This window comes from Temnothorax americanus, unplaced genomic scaffold (genome assembly GCF_048541705.1).
Source record: "Temnothorax americanus isolate GAGA-0224 unplaced genomic scaffold, ASM4854170v1 Scaffold5, whole genome shotgun sequence".
Classification (NCBI taxonomy): domain Eukaryota; kingdom Metazoa; phylum Arthropoda; class Insecta; order Hymenoptera; family Formicidae; genus Temnothorax; species Temnothorax americanus.
In genome coordinates this window covers 4,744,062-4,765,140 of record NW_027509657.1, presented here as the reverse complement: position 1 = coordinate 4,765,140, position 21,079 = coordinate 4,744,062, and the positions used below count along the sequence as shown (strand labels likewise).

Below are 21,079 nucleotides of genomic sequence, written 5' to 3'. Positions count from 1 at the left end.
TAACGATACGCGAATGATACGCAGTACATACCTATGCACACGCGCCATTTGATCGCGCATACGTATCGCGATTTACGAATTTATTACTAAAATCACACTTTCATTGTTTTATGAATTACTGCTGGCTTAAATGTCGAAAATATTTTTTAGTTATGAGATTTCACGCGTGCACGTTCCCAAAGAAGATAATAACGCACAAAAATAATAACGTATTTCGCGTAATACTTCGAATATTTTTGCGAGTTTATACGAGTCGTTAAGATAAGTAAAAAATTAGATCTGTAAATAAAATCGAATTAATCGGACCAGACTGCGCTACTCTTCTTTAAATAAATCGTAATGTATATGATTGCATAAACTGATTTTTGTCAACAACTTCACTTTCACGAGATTTATTAATTCAGCAAAATTAAACTTCTCAAAGACCTTTTCGCTATCGATATAAATTAAACCACTTAACGCAATATTTTTTGTAAAAGTACAAAAAAAATAAAAAATCTGTCATTTTGCTCCAATATTCCGCATGCTTATTCACGGCAGGAACCTGCACATCGCCGCATCAAGTGGTCATCGTACAGCGCGAACACTTCATGGAGAGTGAGAGAAAGAGAGAGAAGAGCTGAAGAATTTACATTCGAGATACACTCGATTGCACATTAGCCTATTAGTAGCGGAATCGGGGGTAGGGATCGGTGCGGTGTCATGAAATTATCATCGAGCGCGGGAAGCGAGCGTGGCGTTTTATGTACGCGGAACAACGGCGGGCGGCCACGCCGATCGCGGAGAGCAGCGGCGGGCAAAGGCGATTAGGGGGCAGCAAGAAGAGACGTCGTAGCCAAGTCGAACATCAGTAGCGTTAAGGCAGTCTGAGAGAATGGCTCGCGGCGCAACACGCTGGAGCATTCTGCTGGGCTCGCTGGCCCTTGTGCTGGCCCTAATCGCGCCCTTCACCGTAGCCCTGTCCAAAAGGGATCTATACCAGTACACGGGACCGGGCTCCAACACCCTCGAAACCGATAACGGAATGCTGATATCCGCCGAGGTTCTCCTCAAAACGCCCATCGTTTTCTACGACAAAATCTACAACTCGATATTCGTGAGTACCGATAGTGAGTTTGGTCTAAAATATCGGATACTCGTCAACATTAAGATGGTCAAAATAGTTATTTGAACCGCCAAGTATATTTTTTATTAACTACGGATTTAAGTCAAGCCTATATTTAAGTAAATCTTGATTAATGTTACTGATACACATTGTAAAAAAAGGTCTATGTTCTTTTTTCGCTAATGAGAACACTAATGAGAATTGTAGGATTATAATTATAATTTATACTAGGATAAATATATAATTAATCTTAATTACCTAATTATCTAACCTTAACCAAGATGTATGAAAGTACATGCACAAATGATTTAAAAATAACACAATGTATATACAGTATACACATAAAACGGAATTGCACGTAATGTGATTAATCTTCATCTCAAATAGCACAAATCAAAGCATGACTTGAGGAGAAAGTGTTTTCCCATAGTTATATCATAATTATGACATGTTAACACCGTTCTCAATTTAAAAATTACATCGTGATGTAATCCTCCGATGATTGTATTCTGGTCTTATCAATAATTTGAAGTTTCTTGACTCTTAAGTAATTTAAATTTTTTAAGAGACAGAAATCGAGACAAAGAAAAAATAGTCATAAATTATTATAATTTATAATATTATTATAAAAATTCAATAGTTTCGAGAGAAACTCTGTTATTTATTTTTTCGACTATTTGCGACTATGGATGTGTCAAAAAGCTATTATTAGAAAAGTTATTATTAAACGCTAATCCATTATTTTCGTATTTACGCTTGTAAACCGATCGTCGGTGAAAAACACCAACTCGACAAAAAAACTGAAAATATTCTTGATAACCCGTTGCAAATCTCTCCTCGCGCAATATTTTTACATTTATTGAGATATTTACCACTGAAATGCTGTCATTGATGTAACGTGACAGTCAACAGAGCTTCATCTCAACATCACATTTTATTCTATTCTTACCTTGCATTAATCTCTCTTCTTTGCTGTATCATCCAAAACAATCCAACACAACTCTCTGCTCCTAGAACATAAAATAGACATACTTAATAAAAATTTGATATAAAACCATTATATACGTTACAATTTTTTTATTATTAAATGTTATCAGCATTTCAATTTATAACTTCGAATTAAAATGTGTTGTCGAACTAAAGTTAAAATTGACTGAAAAACAAGATTTTATCACCGATTTATTAGTTATCTTATCTCTAACTTTCAATAATAAGAAACTCCCCAATTAGAACAAATTTACGCCAAAAAAATTTACTCCGAATTCATCAAATTCGTTAACAAGAGAGATAACGGTGACGTAACACACTCTGCCGTACTCTATCTACCCTATCTCTTCACATAACGACAAAAAGTTACAAAATTTCTCTCCAGACGTGTTACGAATTAGGAAACTTAGCACAGTCACCGCGTGACGAACTTCAATTTATGGTTAGAAAAAGTTCCGAGACGGCGAGACGAGCGGCTAGGCGGCGGCGCGTAATTCCTCGGTTAATATCAATTTGTCGCGCGGTAGACAACGACGAAACTGTGTGTGCGCGCATTCGGTCATTCTCTCAATTCGGCTCGCGGCCTAATCCGGCCGACATCTTCTGGCATGACACGAATTCATTGCGTTCGCGCGATGACGAACAAACGACTCTCTGGGCGGCACAATCGCGCTTAATTGCGGCGGACGCGCCGCGCCGCTCGTCGCGTACAATTTACGAGGGTCCGTTAATTCGTATGAATGAACGAGCGAGAGCGGCGCGAACCGGAAGACGATGCAACGCGCATCCAGAGTCCGAGGCGCGCGATAAGATTCCGGTAGTGTTTACGCGCCGAAAGTTCGTCCGTAAGCGAAAGCGTGCCTCGAGGAAGTGCACGTTGTAGAAACACAAGAGCACGACCGCAACCATCCCTCTGCGGTTTTAATTACTTTGAAACATGTTGCGAGAATACCCAAAATAAGAGACATGTATTATATTTTTTTTTTCGTTTAAATAATGTTCCCCAAATTAAAAAAATGTGATAATTTCTCTCAAAATTTATTTTTTGAATCGTTCTTATTTTTTCTATTTTTCTGATTTTCGCTGAAAAATCATAAGACATATAAGAGAAATTTTAAATAAAATATTATGAAGCTAAAACCACTTCATATAATCATACATTTATATTTCGCAAAACGTTCACTCGTAAGCAAATATATGTTGAAATAGCTTTTATAATCTGTCTTATTTCGAGCTGCTCTACAACATATCCAAAAATCATTAAAAATCGTACAGAGACAATTTCGGCCGTTTCTGCTTTGTTGGCCACGAGAACAATATTTGAGTACCCTTGACTCATCGCACAAACACTGGACAACGATTAAACAAACGTAGAAACCAGCGGTGATTAAAAAGTCCGCAGGACACCGCATGATTTCATTTTTCCACGAATCGTCGTACTACTATAGAGGTAACAGCATGAATGAACGTTAATTATGTACGACTAGTCGTGTGCAGATTAATGCGAAGGATTCATCTCTCCAAAATGATTTATTATACGAATCAAGTTGCATGAGCTCATACGTGGAAGCGTTTATGCATTACGCCTCCACAGATAGCGCAATTAAACTCGTATATCATCAACATTTTCGCAAATGTTTTCCTCTATTGAAACTATATTTGATTAGCATGAAATATCGTTAATAAACTCTGATTAATCTATGTACTAAAGAAGATATTACATACTAAAAATGTAAATATTATGTAAATTTCTATGATCATTTATTAAAATGTATTGAAATTTATGTGTCTTTCAATTTGTGACAGGTTATATATTGAAAAAAAAAATGCTTATTTATACAATTTAACAATGCTTTTTATTTTTAAACAAGGCTGCACCCGACAAAAGCCAAATATCGATACTAAAATTCATTTTCGAATCGGTGTGACTAACGCAGCCGCGAACCAAAATACGGTATTGGAACCATGATCCGCCGTGATCCGTTCCATTCATCGAAGTTCGCCAATAATTCAAACGTTCGTAATCATGGTGGCGTTATTGATGACATGCGTACTACGTGCGTTTCGCTTAGGGATGCGCATCGAATCAAATCACACGCAGAAACTCGGCCGGCCAGTCAGCCGGACGAGCTTAAAGTATAATGACGAATAATTGTGGGAGACTAGGCGGATTAAGAGCCTAGAATGCAAGATTCGATTTTGCAGGTATTATGGAATAATACGTGCATATATATATATATATATATATCCTTTTATGCTGATGCAATACGCGTGCACCAAACGCGTAACGTAGCATTGCATATAGCTACAACCTTCACCTTTTGCGTGACAAAAAACGAGCCTTTCGTTCAAAAAGTTCGACCTTTATTTTTCAATATGAAAATAAAAATTGCAAACCAATAAACATATAAACAAAAAAAGAATGTTTCACTTGAATTTTTACACATTATTACTCCATATTTAAATATTACTTATATTTTGATGTAAATATTAGGAGTACAAATAAGTTTCCGCCGTTTTTTATCAAAATTGGGCATCTTTATTTTAAAAAGATTCGTTGTTTATGTTTATTCAACGCAGCCTCAAAGAAATGTATGTTATAACGATAATATATGTCTATTTAATACATGCACCACAAAAGGTATTTTAATATACTTTTCTTGCACGCTTTTTAATATAAAATTAGATTATTTTATATTAAAAAGAACAGTGAAATACTTAATGAAATTTATAGTATTGAATTGTATAAAAATATATATGATATGTATTAGGTATTTGACTATCGCCCCATGACGTCTCATCGATCATCGATGAGGCGTAAATGGAAACCTCAGTCAGTGATGACTGTCATGGCGGTGAATGCACAGTAAAAGTACAAAAATAATACCGGTAAATGTATGATTAATATTTGGTTAATAATATCTAGTATTAATAGAAATAAAAAAAGTATACAAATTTTAACTAATCTTCTTACTTGCTAGTGCAACCAATATTTTCTGCATACAAGAAGCCTCATGACTCGCTATAAAAGGACACGTTCAGCAGAAGCTCGCTATTTGATTATCAGTAAGAACATCACGCTAAAAATACAGCTTACGGCATTCATTACCTTTGTGTACCAAGTTCGTAAAATTCAATGGAAAACTTTGTATCTTTTCCTGTACTCAATTAAGCATTCGCATCAAGATAGGGAGTAATACGACAGCCAACTTACGGTGCTATGCAATTAGCCTTGGCGGTTTCCCACATTAGTTAGCGGGGACTTAGTGGGAAGAATTGCGAAATTTCGCTCGCGATTCTTCTAGATCGGTTCTGTCCTCGGCTTCGTCATCGCCGACGAAGCTCAATTAGACTCGACACGAAATTCTCAATTAATTTCATTACAGCTTCTTCCGTCTCTCCGAGTGTCTTTTCTGAACTTCCGGTTACGACGCATATCTCGTCGTAACCTTGAAATCATTCGCAAAGATGGAAATTCAATGTATGCAATTTCGGAGAGAAAATTGCTGTTACGCTCTTTCTCATACAAATGTATTTCAGTTTTTGCTCGCCTTTCTCGATTTACCATGCTCGTTTCGTTAGGCAAACGTCATCGTAGGCGTGCAATTTGTTAGAAATGCCAAAGAAAGCGAGCGTGCCATGTAAAACTAGATAAATGTAACTACAAGCATGCGGAGACATGCAACGCATGCGAACGCAAAGGCGGATGACAATGAACTAATGGACAGAAATTTTACTTCCTGCGTTACAAGAGAAATATTTAAAATGTTTGAAGTTCTTAATCAATTTAGTCTCAAGTAAAAAAAATAACATTAAAAAATAATAATTAATATTCTATTATGTTATTTTGTGCAAAATTGCTAAATATTTTCCTCATAAATTGAGATAAAAACTATAAACAAGAGCTCTTCAAAGAAATTGTTTCCGTCGGTTATGTCATGCAATGAATCTGTTTGTCATATACACGCACGCACCTTGAAATCAGATTCAGACAATTTAGCGGTAATAAGGCAAGCTGCAAAGCGCTTTCTCGAAGTCACTGTTTATCTTTAAAAAATAATATAAATTTTGAGCGGAAAGTTAGTAATTTCTCACAATTTACATCTCTCACTAATATTGATTAAAATTATTCAAAGTACAATATCTATAGGTAGCCTGAAAAGGATTTGTCCATTACGCGGGCCCAGGTCAGTGACAAATCGCGGTTGACACAGATGTATATCGCGACGTATCCGCGAACGAAGACACAACGGTCTACTTAGAGGACCTTCCTACACGACAATCATCTCCATTTCGTCGGTTATCGCCGACGATTCGCAGTCATCAAAATGATTGCGGCCGATTGCGCGATTGCGTTAGCGCGTGCGGCATGCGTTACCAAAACCGCCGTTATCTCTCCTACCGTCATCTCATTGACTCGCGGCTGCCACCGCGTTGTGACGATTGCACATGCACCGAGCTTACTGCGGATTACTGCGAGATCCCGCGATTAACATATACGAATTCGACCCAATCGGCCCTATGTATCACATGAACAAGACGTTCGATAGTACTTACGTATTATTGTGATACCGTAAAATTTCAAACTGTTATACGAGACGAATTACAATAAAAATATTTTCTACCATATACGTTGTTACAAAAAATATTGTAACAAATTAGTGTTTTTCGCAAATAATACATAAAATTGCAATCTTGAATCTGTAATTTTAAGTTTCTAATGATAGATTCTTTTAATAGAAGTAGTATCCATAAGGACATAATAATCTCAGTTATATCTTTTTAGTTTGCTTTTTAGTTTGAAGATAATCTAAGTATTCAAATTATATTATTTTACGATTAGCAATATCAATAATAAGAGTGTATAGGTATATTATATAATATGTAAATATGTTAAAATATATATGCTAACAAAACATAAATATGTACTGATAAAAATAAAAATATTATTCAAATCAATAATTATAAAAGACAGATATAAGCAGCTCTGAAATAAAAAAATAAAATGTAATTAAAATTAAATTATTAAAGTGAGTTATTAAAGTACTTAAGTCATTGCAGTCATTAATTCTAAGTTAATTTTTGTTCATTACCTGAGCTGAAGCTAATTTTACGATAAATATAAAAAATACGTATGCACACAACATATCCCAGAATCGAGATAATTTTCGACAGAAAAAAAAACGATCACTCGTCGAGTGAATTATTTCAAAAGTTTCGCTTTGAATATTGAAATATTCGTCGATGCAAGAGTCGATCTGAAATTATTTCCAATCCTGCACTAGACTTGCCAAGCATTAGAACGTTATCGACGATATCAGGAAGAGAGTTGGCAGCTATAGTATGGCTTCCTCCTATTACTTCCAGGCGGTGGTGCTATCTATTTTCACCATTTTACCGCGATGTGTGTACGTATGTGTCATCGGCTCGGCTCTGACCTACGACCTCGGTGATAGCCTCGGCAATGATAGCGCGTCGAACTTTCCCACTAGCTGACTTACGCGAATGTCAAAACGTCCGAGCACATAAACGAGCTTCGGCGAGACTATCAATACTGACTTGACATTCCCAGGCATCGATTATCGGACGCCTCGATGACCGATACTGATTCTCGGCCTACAAACTCTCGTACGTATAACGGGACGAATAATATCGATATCGAAGATTGGAAAAGTTCTGCTGGTTTGAGCTAAATTGGCATTATACTGCCGTAAGAAACAACATATTCCAATAATTATATAAAAAAATTTAATAAGTTGTCTAATAAATTCATCGCAGAAACAAAAAAAAATTAAATCCATTTAAATATTATATAGCACATATACGTATTAAACAGTTTTAACCAATATATTAGCTATGTCATTAAATCAAATTCAACACTCTTTTTTAATTTCAATAAATACTGTTTTCATTAAAAAATTACGCTACAAAAATAGTAAAATATGATCAAAATGTCCAATTCACATTTTTAATGTGAAGTAATTGAATACCTTGCTATTCAACAACATTATGAAATATAGTAGTTTTAGAATAGAGTCACAGTAGATGAGATTATGACTTTGTAGCCCTAATTCGTGTCAATTCACTTGAATCGGGTCGCCGGTTAACAATGTGCGACTTGAGCGTTAAATTTGATGCGGCGCCTATAATATTAACCTCACGTGAAAACAATATAGGCCATCTGAGTAATCGGATGTTCCAGTTTGGACTTTGAGTGGCGCATAAAAATTAACGTTGACGAATTAGAACGTGGGAGCAAAATACGAATTCGGACATCGGAATTCGTTGTATTTAATAAGAAAATGAACAACTTTTGCTCTTCAGACAATGTAAAAACATATTATATGTTTTAAAAAAAATGTTATTATTCCAAATTAAAATTATTTTTCTTTTAATAAATAGCTTATTCTATAAAAAATTAAATAGTGAATTATGAAATAATATATAGTTAAGATATAAAGCATTTTAAGTCTTTATTTAGAATTCTAAATTCTTTAGAATTTTTATGCGCCACTCAAAGTTTTAGAATGGTAGCATAATATATCACTGCCTTAATTTCAAAATTAGGTGACATTAAACCGGTAAGAGCGAACAGTGTGAGAACCATACCAATTATTTCCTCCCAGCGCAATATTTTGTGAGCGGTTCCACTATTCTTTCAAAAAAAAGGAGATAATTTTGTTTCTTTAATGACAAAGAGTTTTTTTCTTATAAAGGAACAGCTGTAGCCCGAAGAGTGCATCGCGTTGAACATGTGCGCGCGTTTGGCGCACTTCATTTTAGCCAATTGACGAAACAAGTCAGCGGCTCCGGCAAGATGATACGACCGTGTCCGCTATATACTCTTTTGAACTTTAAAATAAATAATATACCAAAAAATAATAAAAAAATCTTTACTTTCCACTGGCAGAATATTAAGAACATGATCAGGCTTATATTAGATCTTAAAAAAAAAAAAACTGTGTATATGTCCCAAAATTTCTTTCAACCATTTATAATTATATTCACTATCATATTTAAAGAATCAAAAATTAATCATAGTGCTGCAATGTCTTCGAAAAATGCATTGATCGTCAAAGCTTTTAACATCTTTTGCTCCTGATTTGCTTAAAAGTTCTTAAAAATAATCCTTGACATCTTATAAACGTATCTTGTCGATCTCGTCGTTGGTTCCTTTGCAGGGCATTCTCTCGTCGAGATCATCGCGATTCCTTCGCGAGTTTACGCGAACGCGACACCGTCCTCGCGTCTCGGCGTTATAACGAGCGCGCGTCGTTAGGTGAATGACTCCTCGACGACAGGCGCTCGCTCATTAACGTGCATGCGTGCATGTCTATTGCGAGGCTCGCGCAGACTGACGACGCCGCGACGTGGGGCAAGTCCCCCTCCTAACAACGTCATTGTCGGATTTCACTGGCAGCACGTGCCGACGATTTACCTGCTGACCCGCTGATGTCGCCCGACCTTCCGCGCGCTTCACCGAATAGAATTTGATTTACCGTCACGTTCCAGTTGTACGCGAGAACATCTCTCAGCGCGGTGGAACTTAACGTTGTGAGACTTGCAAACGAATCAATGCACCTCACGATCAAAATTCGTATACGTATATTGAAATAAACTGTAGTTTTTAAGTGGTATTAAAGATACTTCTTTAAAAGGTTAATGAAAAAACTAAAAATGGAAATCGTTAAAATGAAACGATTGCCACAGTAGCGGTTAATTAATAGAAGTTACACCGTTAAAGTATTGAAATATTAATAGTTGGATTCTGATAATGTGATAAATAAATCTGCTAAAGTCTAACGCATGCTTTAATGTATTGATAAAATTGCAAATAAACGTTGTTTAGAAAAAGACGAGTGAGTTAACTTAAGGTTAGACGTTAACCGACGTTTGTGAAACTGGGCCTAAATATAAAATTAAAATCAAATGTAGCCACAGCACATGTCAGCTATAAAAAGATATCAAAAATGAGAAATCGATTTCCTCAATTTCAGGTAAATGGAAATGGCGTTCTCTCATTTGCTAGAGCCATGCAAAGGTTTTTCAACATTGCATTCCCTCTTGATGATCCAGTCATCGCGCCTCTTTATACACACGTTGACACGAGAGCTTCCGGAACTATTTATTGGAGCGAAACCGATTCTCCCGATATTCTCGCTAGAGCCGGAGGATTGATCCGAAGTGCCTTTAAAAATGCCAATAACTTTGTGCCTACGCACGTCTTTTTGGCCACTTGGATGGACGTTGGTTATTATAATGAGCGAAATGATAAGGCAAGTTATTGCCTTTACGATCATCAAATATTGATGTATATTTTATTTTCTCGCTAAAACAAATCTTCAGCTTGTATAATTAAAAAAATGAAAAAATGTTGACGGTATGTCTAACTTTTATTGTACTTAAACTAAACGTTCCACTCTATTGAGGAAAAATAAAAATATAAACATATGTAATAAACCTCTTTGAGAACATGAATAACGTTCATCGAGTCGTCTTTCAGGTGAATACTTATCAAGTCGCTATATCATCCAACGGTACGCATTCCTTTGTTGAACTACTGTACCCGGAAAATGGTATACAGTGGATTCAGGGTGAATCGCATCCCAACGGTCTCCCAGATGCCAAGGCACAGGCAGGATTCATGAGCGAGGGCAAAATGTATACCCTGAGGGGCTCGGGCACGGACCAAATTCAGAATGTCGACAAGTGAGTAATGGGGAGAGCAGAGGCGCCGGCTGTATTCGCGTGCGACGTATTCATGGACCTTTGTAATTGTTTTCAGGTGGTCAAATGTAAATAGGCCTGGCCAGTGGCTATTTCAAGTTGGTCCTATCGGCGAAAACGAAAATACCTACATAAAAATTCCCGATAATATTGAAGGTAACACGAGTACATAATAATTATATAACAAAATATATAATAAAAATATACAAAAATATATAAAAATATGCTTGTTAAATATGTATAAGAACTTTTAAAATGTAATGCGTCGCAAAAATAACAAAAACAACCTTGTTTTACTTTTTTGTACGAACATTTATATATATGTATATGTATGAATTGCAATAATAAGACTGAACCGGAAAGTTATCCCGGATTATCTTTACGATGTTGATCGAATTAAGCAATATATCCTGTTAGACACGATGACTATGCATCAAGCGGCTAGCTGTAGGACCGGCGCCACCACTTGCCACAGTAAAGCGACTTGCATCGATTACGAGATCGGATTCTGCTGCAGTTGCAAGCAGGGCTATTTCGGCAACGGGAAATCCTGCCAGCCAAACGGTAAGCTATTTATCAACGGTGTTTGTCGAAATCTCGCATGCTCGTTGCGAGATAAGCTCGAGCTAATGGCATGCAAACGCGGCCTTTGAAGTGTTCTCGAAACGGTATAAAGAAGAGATCTTTCAGCGCGTTTCCCCTCTCTAAACTCCCTACGACGCTTCACCTAACGCGGACAAAAGTACGCAGAAGTCGTCGTAGGGCAAATAGATGCAACGCAATAAGTATAGCTGCGTTTACTCGCGCTCCCCGGTCTATTCATAGTTTACGAGACTGGTTCTTACGACTTCCACGGTAACATCATATAGACGGCGGCGATACCGTGAATACCATGAAATGGGCCGCGCGACTCTTTGATGGTCGTGTCGTTGGCAGAGTCCCTACCAATAATTTTTTTCCGTAAGAAAGTTGTGACTTCTTTCATGTGGAGATAAGAGTTCTTACGAAATGCAAGAAGAATGCGTATTTCTTTCAATATTATTTTATCATTAACTAAACACACAATTGTGTAAAAATATAAATAGATAGTATATTGTACTTCGAAAAAAAAATTTGCGTACACAGAAAAATAATAAGGCAACATAATAATTATGGCAGTATGTTAAGACAGAAAGCCCTAATGGCAATTATAATAAAGACATACATCAGATATTATGGAATTTCTTCTGAAAGATTTAATTTTTAGACGTGCCTCTTCGGGTTATTGGCCGAATATCTGGCAAGTTAAATAACATCGAATTCCCCTCAAGAGATCTTCAATGCTACGTACAAACCAAAGATGGACGAACATATACCGCCTTATCAAGGGTACCTCAAGAAATCGGTGCTAGTTTCCAACTTTTAGGCAATTTGGGTGGCGTGATTGGTTGGCTATTCGCAAAACCTATCAGCGACACTGAAAACGGATACGAGCTTACAGGCAAGAAGCCTTCATTTCATTCAATATCTCTATCCTATGTTTTCTTAGATAAATTAATAATTAGTAACTATATATCATATATCAATATATGTTACGTACTAAAGATTATGTGATCGTATTGGTATTATATTTTACTAATGAGTTTGAAGGATTTTTTTGAAAGTGCCATAACAAAATTGCCGAAGGAAAGCAGGTTTACGATTACGCAGGTATTCATACGAGCGTGTTTCACGGGCAGGCGGCTTATTCAACCACACGGCGGAACTGAACTTCCCATCGAGTGGCGACAAAGTGACGATACGCAGCAATTACCTTGGATTGGACGTCTTCGGTCAGCTGAAAATGGAAGCGGAAATCACGGGTACGGTGCCGTACCTGGAGAGAGACACCAGGGTAGACTACGGCGATTACGACGAACTCTACACTCGTGCCCAATCAGGAATGATCCGTTCTCAAAGCGAGCGCACCTGTAAACTTTCGCGTGGCAGCGGGGACGAGCGGGAAATCAACTTCAAGCTGGATCAGATAATTAGTTACAAGGAGTGCCCGTACGCTATCTTCGATCCCGAGGACGACACGAGTAGGCTAAAGTTCTTCAGGGGTGTCACCGCTTACGAGGGCACCGAGGGCATCATTCGATTCGCCGTCAACACCAAGATAACGCCCCTCGAAGAAGAGGACCCGTGTATTCAAGGACGACAGACTTGCGGCGATCATAGCTCCTGCGTGGTCGATGGAGACAGCTTTAGATGTGTGTGTAACGCAGGGTGAGTATCTCTACCGTCGATTTTTTTTTTTTTAATAAAATTGATTGCGTAAAAAAGCTTTCTTTGTACACACATTCGACAAAAAAAAATCTCCTTTCGGATATACTAAGAGTGCTGTTTTCACGAAAATATATTGTTACATCTTGATGTCAACGTATCAAATAATTATTATTTAATTATATGATTAATGATATTTATTATATTGCTCGATATATGGGAAGGTATCAGTATCTGTACGAGGAAGACGGCAGTGCGATTTGCGTGGACGTGAACGAATGCACAGCCGGTAATCACATGTGTTCCCCAGACGCTCAATGCATTAATCAGGAAGGCAGTCACATGTGCCAATGCAGAGCTGGTTTTACGGGAGACGGTCGTGTTTGTGAAAGTAAGCGTATTATTTTTATTTATTTTATAATAAATTATCTTGTATCTTATGATCATTGTTACCGTACTGCGATAACATCCCACAGGTCGATCAAATTCTTACTGCTGATAGCGGCGAAAATAATTTTAACGTCTGATAATATTCTCGATCAAGTATTTCTTTTAAGTTATTATTAATTTTCAACTTTAAAGATATTTAAAAATAAATTATATATAAAACATTAAAATATGAAATATTCTGTTCAATTAATATTTATTAATTTTGTCAGCTACTTATTTACATATCAACATTATCTAACTCTATATCGATAATATTCATAATGCAGGATTGCCGTCTTGTGAAGATACTCGCTGTGGAAATTACGAGCAATGTGTGATGGTCGGAAATACACCTACGTGCACCTGTATGCCTGGTTTCGAGGAAACGGACCAGGGATGTTACCCCTCTCAGCATGGTAAAATATTTCCCATATAAATTACGAAAAATATTATTAATTATTTCCTTACTGATAAGCGGCAACTATACTTTTACCAGCACCCTGCAACGAGGAGGATAACTGTTCCCCATACGGACTCTGCAGTTTCGACGGAAATAGAAAGAAACACGTGTGCGTTTGTATGCCTGGTTACGTCGGTGAGTGGAAAAACTCGAAATAATTTTTTGCCTACCGTTGATAATTCATAAAAAAAAAACAAAAATATATATAATTTACATATATGTATTGTAAAAATTTAAATTTATGATCGCATATAATTAATATAATGTATTTGCGAAAAACTAGTTTATTTATCGCGAACTACTTATCTCTATCTCTTGCCCATGTAGGAAGTTCTGACAATTCATAAAAGATATTTTTTGCATTTAATCTTTTTTGTCTCTCAAAAGTTCGGTTATATATCATAAATTTTAATATTAGTTTCGTAACAATCCGGAAATGGAGTAATTATACTGAATGGAATACGCGGGGTATGACTCAACTAGTATTCGTCGCGACGATTGTCACTCCAAACGCATGTGACCATATTGCAATTTACAAAGTGTTTTCTGTCTGTTATTCACATATGCGATTATTTACAGGCGATGGATACACGTGTTACTCCGAATCCGACGTCACCACAACAGACGAACCGCCGGAACCGCAGTGCGTGGTTGGAGTGTGTTGGTGTCCGAGTGGTTGGGAAATCCGTAACCATGCTTGCGTGAGGCAAGAGGGAGAATATACGACAGTTGACTATCGAGACTGTAAGTTGCACGAAATATAATTTCGTTGATTGCACGATGGCTTTTCGAGCAATTTTCCGCAAAACGTAAAAATTTTGACTTCGAATAAGATTGATCCAATTTCTGCCATTATTTAAATGTGTATCATATTGTGCATATGGCATGTATTAAAAAAATTATTCCTAAGCACCGGTTAATTTAAACACAAAATTAATTAATCGAGTATCAGTAGAATAGTTTTATCGAGATGTGTTTGTATCGCTAGAAACAATGAAGATCCTCAGAAAAACCGTAAACATCGAACATTATATATTTTTTCTTGCATTTTATACAAGGAAAAATGTATACAGCAATAAAATAGAGTGATATATTATATTAATATGCTAATTAATAGCTACGTTTTAAGCTTTTAATACATAATTATACAATTGTACACATCTAATTAAACGAGCAATAATGAAACAGATAACAGTAAATTAACAACAGAATAGCACTAAATTCCTAATATTTGTGCTAAAATAATTATGTTAATTCAGACACTCCCTGACGTTATATTCATGTTATAGCAACATTTATCTGCTAAAGCATCATGTCTGGTGCATTTTTTCCGAGGATCATTTGGCAGAAGTGAAAACTGAAATACTGTTGAGAATTAAAACAATTTGCAAATGAAACGCACGGCGGATAACTGCATGCAAATAAATTAACATGAATAACTTGAATCCTCACGATGCGATCAATATTTAATAACGTGCGAAACGATCGCTAATAGTATGCGACGAACATCGTTCGTCGATGCATCATGCGTTTTAGTATCGGCACATCCGCTCCCGGGATGCTTCGACGACGTCTGCATATGTCCCTTGGGATACGATTACGACCATTTGGAACGAATTTGCGTTCCGCTGCCAGAATACCAACACGACACGAAGGGTCCATCAGGATCTAATCGTACGACGCACTCAGTGCTTGGCTTTAAGTTATTTATGTTCATTAATGAGCACATAAAGTCGCTTTGCGTATACCATTCTCTTTAACGAGCTCATGACGTCGGCGCAAGGTGCCTCTTACTTCCAGGCAATTGTTTTAATTTCATCAACGTGCGATACACCTCTTACCTAACCGCGTAATTAATAAAAACGCTTGCGGGCTCACACATTCAAGCACGCGAATGCTTAAAATAACAAAGCCGAAACTGCTGACGGTATAATGAAGTTGGTTAACAGCGTTCATCGAAGCTCAATATAAACTGTATTTTGCATAAACAAACTTACACATCCCGATTTTTTTCGTCACGCATCGGGAGCAGGAAAAAGGTTCTTTCTGTAAATAAGTGCATGTACTCGAAGTTTCGCCATCTACCAACTCCATAAACTCACTTTCAGAAACTTGTGATGCGCAACCTTTTAGTGAATAGCGAGATGGAAGATTACCTCGGGAAATTGAGAAATGTGTCCGTAGTGCATGTAATACTTTTAAGAAGGAACAAAATCGTTTTCGCTCACGTAATTGAAATATTTTTAATTTCATTAAACGATAAATATTTATGTTATAAATAATGCAGAAATATTCCATTTTGTCAGTATAAATAAATAATATTATTTCAAAACGCGGATGCTTATCTCGCTCGGAAAAAAACATATTTTCGATGTTTTCACTCGAGGTGCGATGCTTATTGAAACTGCACATCAAAATAGATATCGATATCTTCTCTGATGACAGTGATAAACTAATGCATCAACTTCTAGACTTTCTGAACAATATTTTCTTTCAAAACTTTCATTTCACGCTATGCTCACGATATATATCGATTCCTCGCAAAATAAAATAAATATAAGGATTTCCCAGAATCTTATATGTTTGTTAACATTTGAGGGTTTCAGGGTATCTTGTACATAATTATCGGAAAAATTATTCAACAATCAGTTAATAACATGTTCATTCATTGAACATCAATGCACGCTCATCAAATCGCGATTCCATTCAATTTTTTTGGTCTCTATTGGGACAGCTATAGCTATCATTGCATGCTATATGCAGTGTATCATAATCGCGCACATGCTTGTGTCCAGTATCTTGCAACGTGGTGAATAGGTGTCATCCCTACGCCCAGTGCATCTACGTGTCGAGTACCGGTGATTACGAGTGCCGCTGCAACCCGGGATACGAGGGCGATGGTACGGAATGCACTAAGACAGGTACGTGCAAAATGCATCTTGCATCTTATGTATGTATTTAGCATATATTTAGCAAAGTGAAAATTAATAAAAATATATTGGAGAGCGTACATTAAACATTCCGCGCGATGACATATCATTGTTAAATTATTCTTGTATGTCAACTCGTGAAATAGTAAATTTTTAACGCGTAAAAAAAGATTTGCTAAATCGCACACGCTTTTACTTCAATGTATAAACTATCAAATAAATTCAACATTAACCGTTTTATTTTTCGAAATAATCTTTGATCGTTAGTTAACATTTCGTTTCAGGCCCTCTTGTACATAATTAGCAGAAAAATTACTCAACAAATTCATACATTGAACATCAGCTCATAAAATTCCGCAAATCCATTAAATTTTTTGATTTCTCGTTATCGAGACCGCCAAATATCATTTCCGTGCCATTCACTGTGCAATGGATCATAATTATGCTTTCCAATACTCTTGTGTTTAATAATTCCATTTTCCTAAGGAAAAAAAGCCTAAATCGTGAGAGCAGGGCGAAGGTACGTTAAATGAGAGATAATACAACGATACGACTCTTCTTCTTCGTACAGAAGTATCCTGCTTGGAAGTGGATATCTGTGACCTCAACGCGTCCTGCCAGTACGAGGAACCGATGGCAAAATGCGTGTGCAATCCAGGATATGTGGGCGACGGAACAACATGCAGTCGTATCGGTGCTCTCAATATTCATACCTTTTTTTATTATTTTTCTTTCATTCATTTCGCGCCATTGCGCACGTCGCACGACGCACGAATGTCAACGCGATTTCTTTCTCTCAATCGGCGATCCCCCGCATTGCGCATACATATTGCCTTCTTTGCATTCCGCATTACCATGTAAATCGAGATATTGACGATCGCGATCAAACTGTAAGTTCAGCTATACAGTAACTATTTCAAACAAGAATGGAATTTGCCTTTTGTATATCGCGCTGTAATCCGCATGATATGAATCGATGGCGAGACACGTCGACTGATACATTCCCTATTGGCTTCCTTGCGTTTTAGACGAGTGCAACGACAATTCCGAGTGCGAGAAGAACGAACAATGCACCTACCACCCTATGAGCTCGCGCTACGAATGCACCTGCAAACCTGGATTCAGCATGGACATGAACGATCGATGCGTGCCGTCCGATTGCTCAACAAATCTTTCTCAGTGCCACGTGAACGCGCAGTGCGTACCGTCCGGCGACAGTGGTTACAAATGCGTCTGCATAAGCGGCTATCACGGCGACGGTATGCGCCAGTGTGTGGAAGACCATATCGGCTGTAACGTTTTGAATAACTGTGGCCGAAATGCAATTTGCGGGTACAATCAGACGTCCGCGAATTTCGCGTGCATTTGCCAATCGGTGCGTACAAACAAATATCATTACACAAGATAATCGAGTTTGTTGCTACGCGTATATAACGTGAATTCATACGTACTATATCATGCTGTATGTAAGTGGTAACACTACGTATAAAAAGAGATAATCGAGTTTAAATATTAAAATTAAAAAAATTCCATTTGGAGAATCTGACATACAAAAGTATTCATCTGAGAGCAAAAGTTATTCTCAAAAGTTTTTATCTTTATAATTAAAAAGAGATGAAAATGTAGATTAAAAAGTAATATTTCTTTCAGCAATATATATAATATATGCAACAGCGATTCTTTCTCTCTCTCTTACACGATTTACAGTATAAAATATGAATGATCGTAATCTAATCGCTTCTAGGGTTACTACGGTAACGGTTTCACGTGTCGGCCACAATCCTCGTGCAGACACGATCCGAATCTCTGTTCATCCGAGGCAACGTGCGTGTCGTCTGGTGAAAATCAGTTTGCTTGCGTTTGCAACGAGGGTTTCGTCGGCGACGGCATAAATTGTAGGCACCGGCCGAGGCACGACTCCAATTTTTTGTTGGTGAACCAAGGAATGGCCACGCATCGGATACCGTTCGTGCCCACACAACAGAATCCAGGAAATCCGATCTACATAGCTTACACGCAAATGGCGATAGCCCTAGAAATCGACTGCCTTGGCGGCAAAGCTTACTCCAGTGATATTACTGGTAAGTTTATATTCAAATAAGTCTTGTCCCAGATTTATCAATATTATGTGTTTTTGACTCTTAAGACGGATTTAGATTTTCGCAAAAAAAATATATTTAAAAATATGATTAAATAAAATTAAATTTCAAAAACATTTAAAAATACATTAGAAATATTAAATAAAAAACGTAAAAAATTCTAAAAAAAAGATTCTTTAACAAATTAAATTTGAATTTATTTTTAACACTTCTCGATTGCTATTATAATAAAAAAGCAATTATATAGTCTAAAAATAAGATACCTTTGTAAGATAAAATCGCAATCTATTTTCACAGGCAACAGGATAGTCGAACTATCTTATAACGGATCGATGGCAGAGACATTTATTCCGAAAGTTAGCAGTCCCGAGGGACTGTCGGTCGATTGGGTCTCGAGGAACATCTTCTGGACCGACTCAGGCAAGACGACCGTCGAGGTTGCCAGTCTAGTGACAAAGAAACGCAAAGTCCTCGTTTCCGATGGACTGGTCAATCCGAGGGGAATAGCTGTTCATCCATATCGAGGGTAAGGATAGATAAGGGTGTAGAAAATCTATTTGCAAAACTTCTCGGTCCAATGTAGCTCGAGACCTTCTCCAATCTTAGGGCCAAAGCACGTATGACAGTCTACTTGAATCATTAAATTACATTATTAATATAATTTTATAACAATTTGAATTTTGCAACGAATATTCCTATTTCAGAAAAATATTTTGGTCTGACTGGAATCGCGCCTCCCCCAAACTAGAGTGGGCTAACGAAGATGGAACAGACCGAGCAATCTTCCTTCAGGGTGATTACGTTAAGCTGCCAAATTCATTAACTATCGATTGGGCGACGGATGAGCTATGCTGGGCCGACGCTGGGACGTTCTCGATAAGTAAATATAGATTTTAATCACGTGAGCGCGTCAAAATAACATCCATTAATCTTAACGGGAAAATGTCCGATGGCACGATACGTTTCATTACCGTGAACTTGCTATAATAACAAATAATCTCTCTTGTTCTTAGGTTGTATTGAAATAGACAGTAAAAAAGTCACCGTCGTCGCAAATGAACTTACTTATCCGTTCGGCTTGGCAATTTCTCAAAATCATTACTACTGGACCGACTGGAAAACGTAAGAGAATAAAATATTCACTGGCGCGTGCAGACAATCCAGAGAATGCTATAAAATGTAAAAGTTTTTATATTACGCTCCTTCCATTGCAGACACAAGATCGAAGTCGGCATAAAGACTAATGGCGAAAGACGCGCACCATTGTCTGTCCCGCCTGGTGGAAGTGGGAAACTATACGGTATCGTGGTCGTTCCAGAGTCATGTCCCAGAGGTAAATTTTTCATCTTCGTGAGAAATCTATTTCTCAAAATTATATATTTCTAGAAAGTATATAATTTCATAATTTATTGCCTTAGTTAAGCTTCGCCGAAATCTGAATTAACGAGAATCTGAAATTTTCCTAACTTTTCTACATAAAGAAATTCGCTATAGAGACGAGAATAAGTATAATACTGTCAGAAATTCTATAATTCACGATCGCTTGTTTGCAGTGACAAATGTGTGCCAGTACGACAATGGAAGATGCAACAAGAATCAGCTTTGTCTACCGGACGGTCAAGGCGGCAGAACGTGTGCGTGCGCGGATGATGCGAAAGGACCCTGTACCGACTCCCGTTACCTGTCTTAGATCCGTCTTCGATCTTGCACGGAAATAAAACAACGCAAAGCCCCGCCTCGCGTTCGACATTACGATAGCTGATAATAAGAAAGTCTCGCACTGGCGCTCACACCGAGCTAAAATCGCAATAACCATTAGACCAAATGTAAATTATAACATTATTTGTAATATTAATTATAGCTGTCACCGATATTCTCAAATAACATCTACTTTTGTATCTATCAATCGCAATACGCGAAACAAGCTGTACTGCGAACAGATCTTATTTAATAAAAATGAAGGAAACAGCGAGCGAAACCTTTTGTACTGAAATATTCATATACAATCGACCGTTTCTATCCACTTTTCTCGTCTAAATCTTTTCCGAGTTTATCCGCCTAATTAGTTTTATAATTAGCTATATAAAATGAAAATAAA

General features: G+C 37.1%; 2 protein-coding genes across 4 annotated transcripts in view; one reads left to right on the top strand and one right to left on the bottom strand.

Moving 5' to 3' along the window:
* Window positions 1–21,079, bottom strand: part of LOC143904062 (uncharacterized) — a 404,129-nt gene that overhangs the window by 307,434 nt on the left and 75,616 nt on the right. For all 3 annotated transcript variants that reach the window (XM_077418296.1, XM_077418295.1, XM_077418297.1), the window contains exon 3: window positions 2,055–2,115. In XM_077418296.1, the coding sequence (XP_077274422.1) occupies window positions 2,055–2,115 (61 nt within the window). The remainder of the gene's footprint in view (window positions 1–2,054; window positions 2,116–21,079) is intronic.
* On the top strand, window positions 729–20,959 carry Ndg (Nidogen). The gene is given in 23 exon segments (XM_077418277.1): window positions 729–826; window positions 828–866; window positions 868–1,096; window positions 10,090–10,368; window positions 10,596–10,801; window positions 10,878–10,975; window positions 11,237–11,383; window positions 12,066–12,299; window positions 12,538–13,066; window positions 13,288–13,454; window positions 13,780–13,908; window positions 13,989–14,087; window positions 14,532–14,696; window positions 15,489–15,626; window positions 16,748–16,873; window positions 17,454–17,576; window positions 17,911–18,257; window positions 18,627–18,963; window positions 19,279–19,507; window positions 19,686–19,861; window positions 19,995–20,103; window positions 20,196–20,314; window positions 20,535–20,959. Coding segments are annotated over 23 exon segments (4,245 nt in total). The 5' UTR covers window positions 729–743; the 3' UTR covers window positions 20,672–20,959.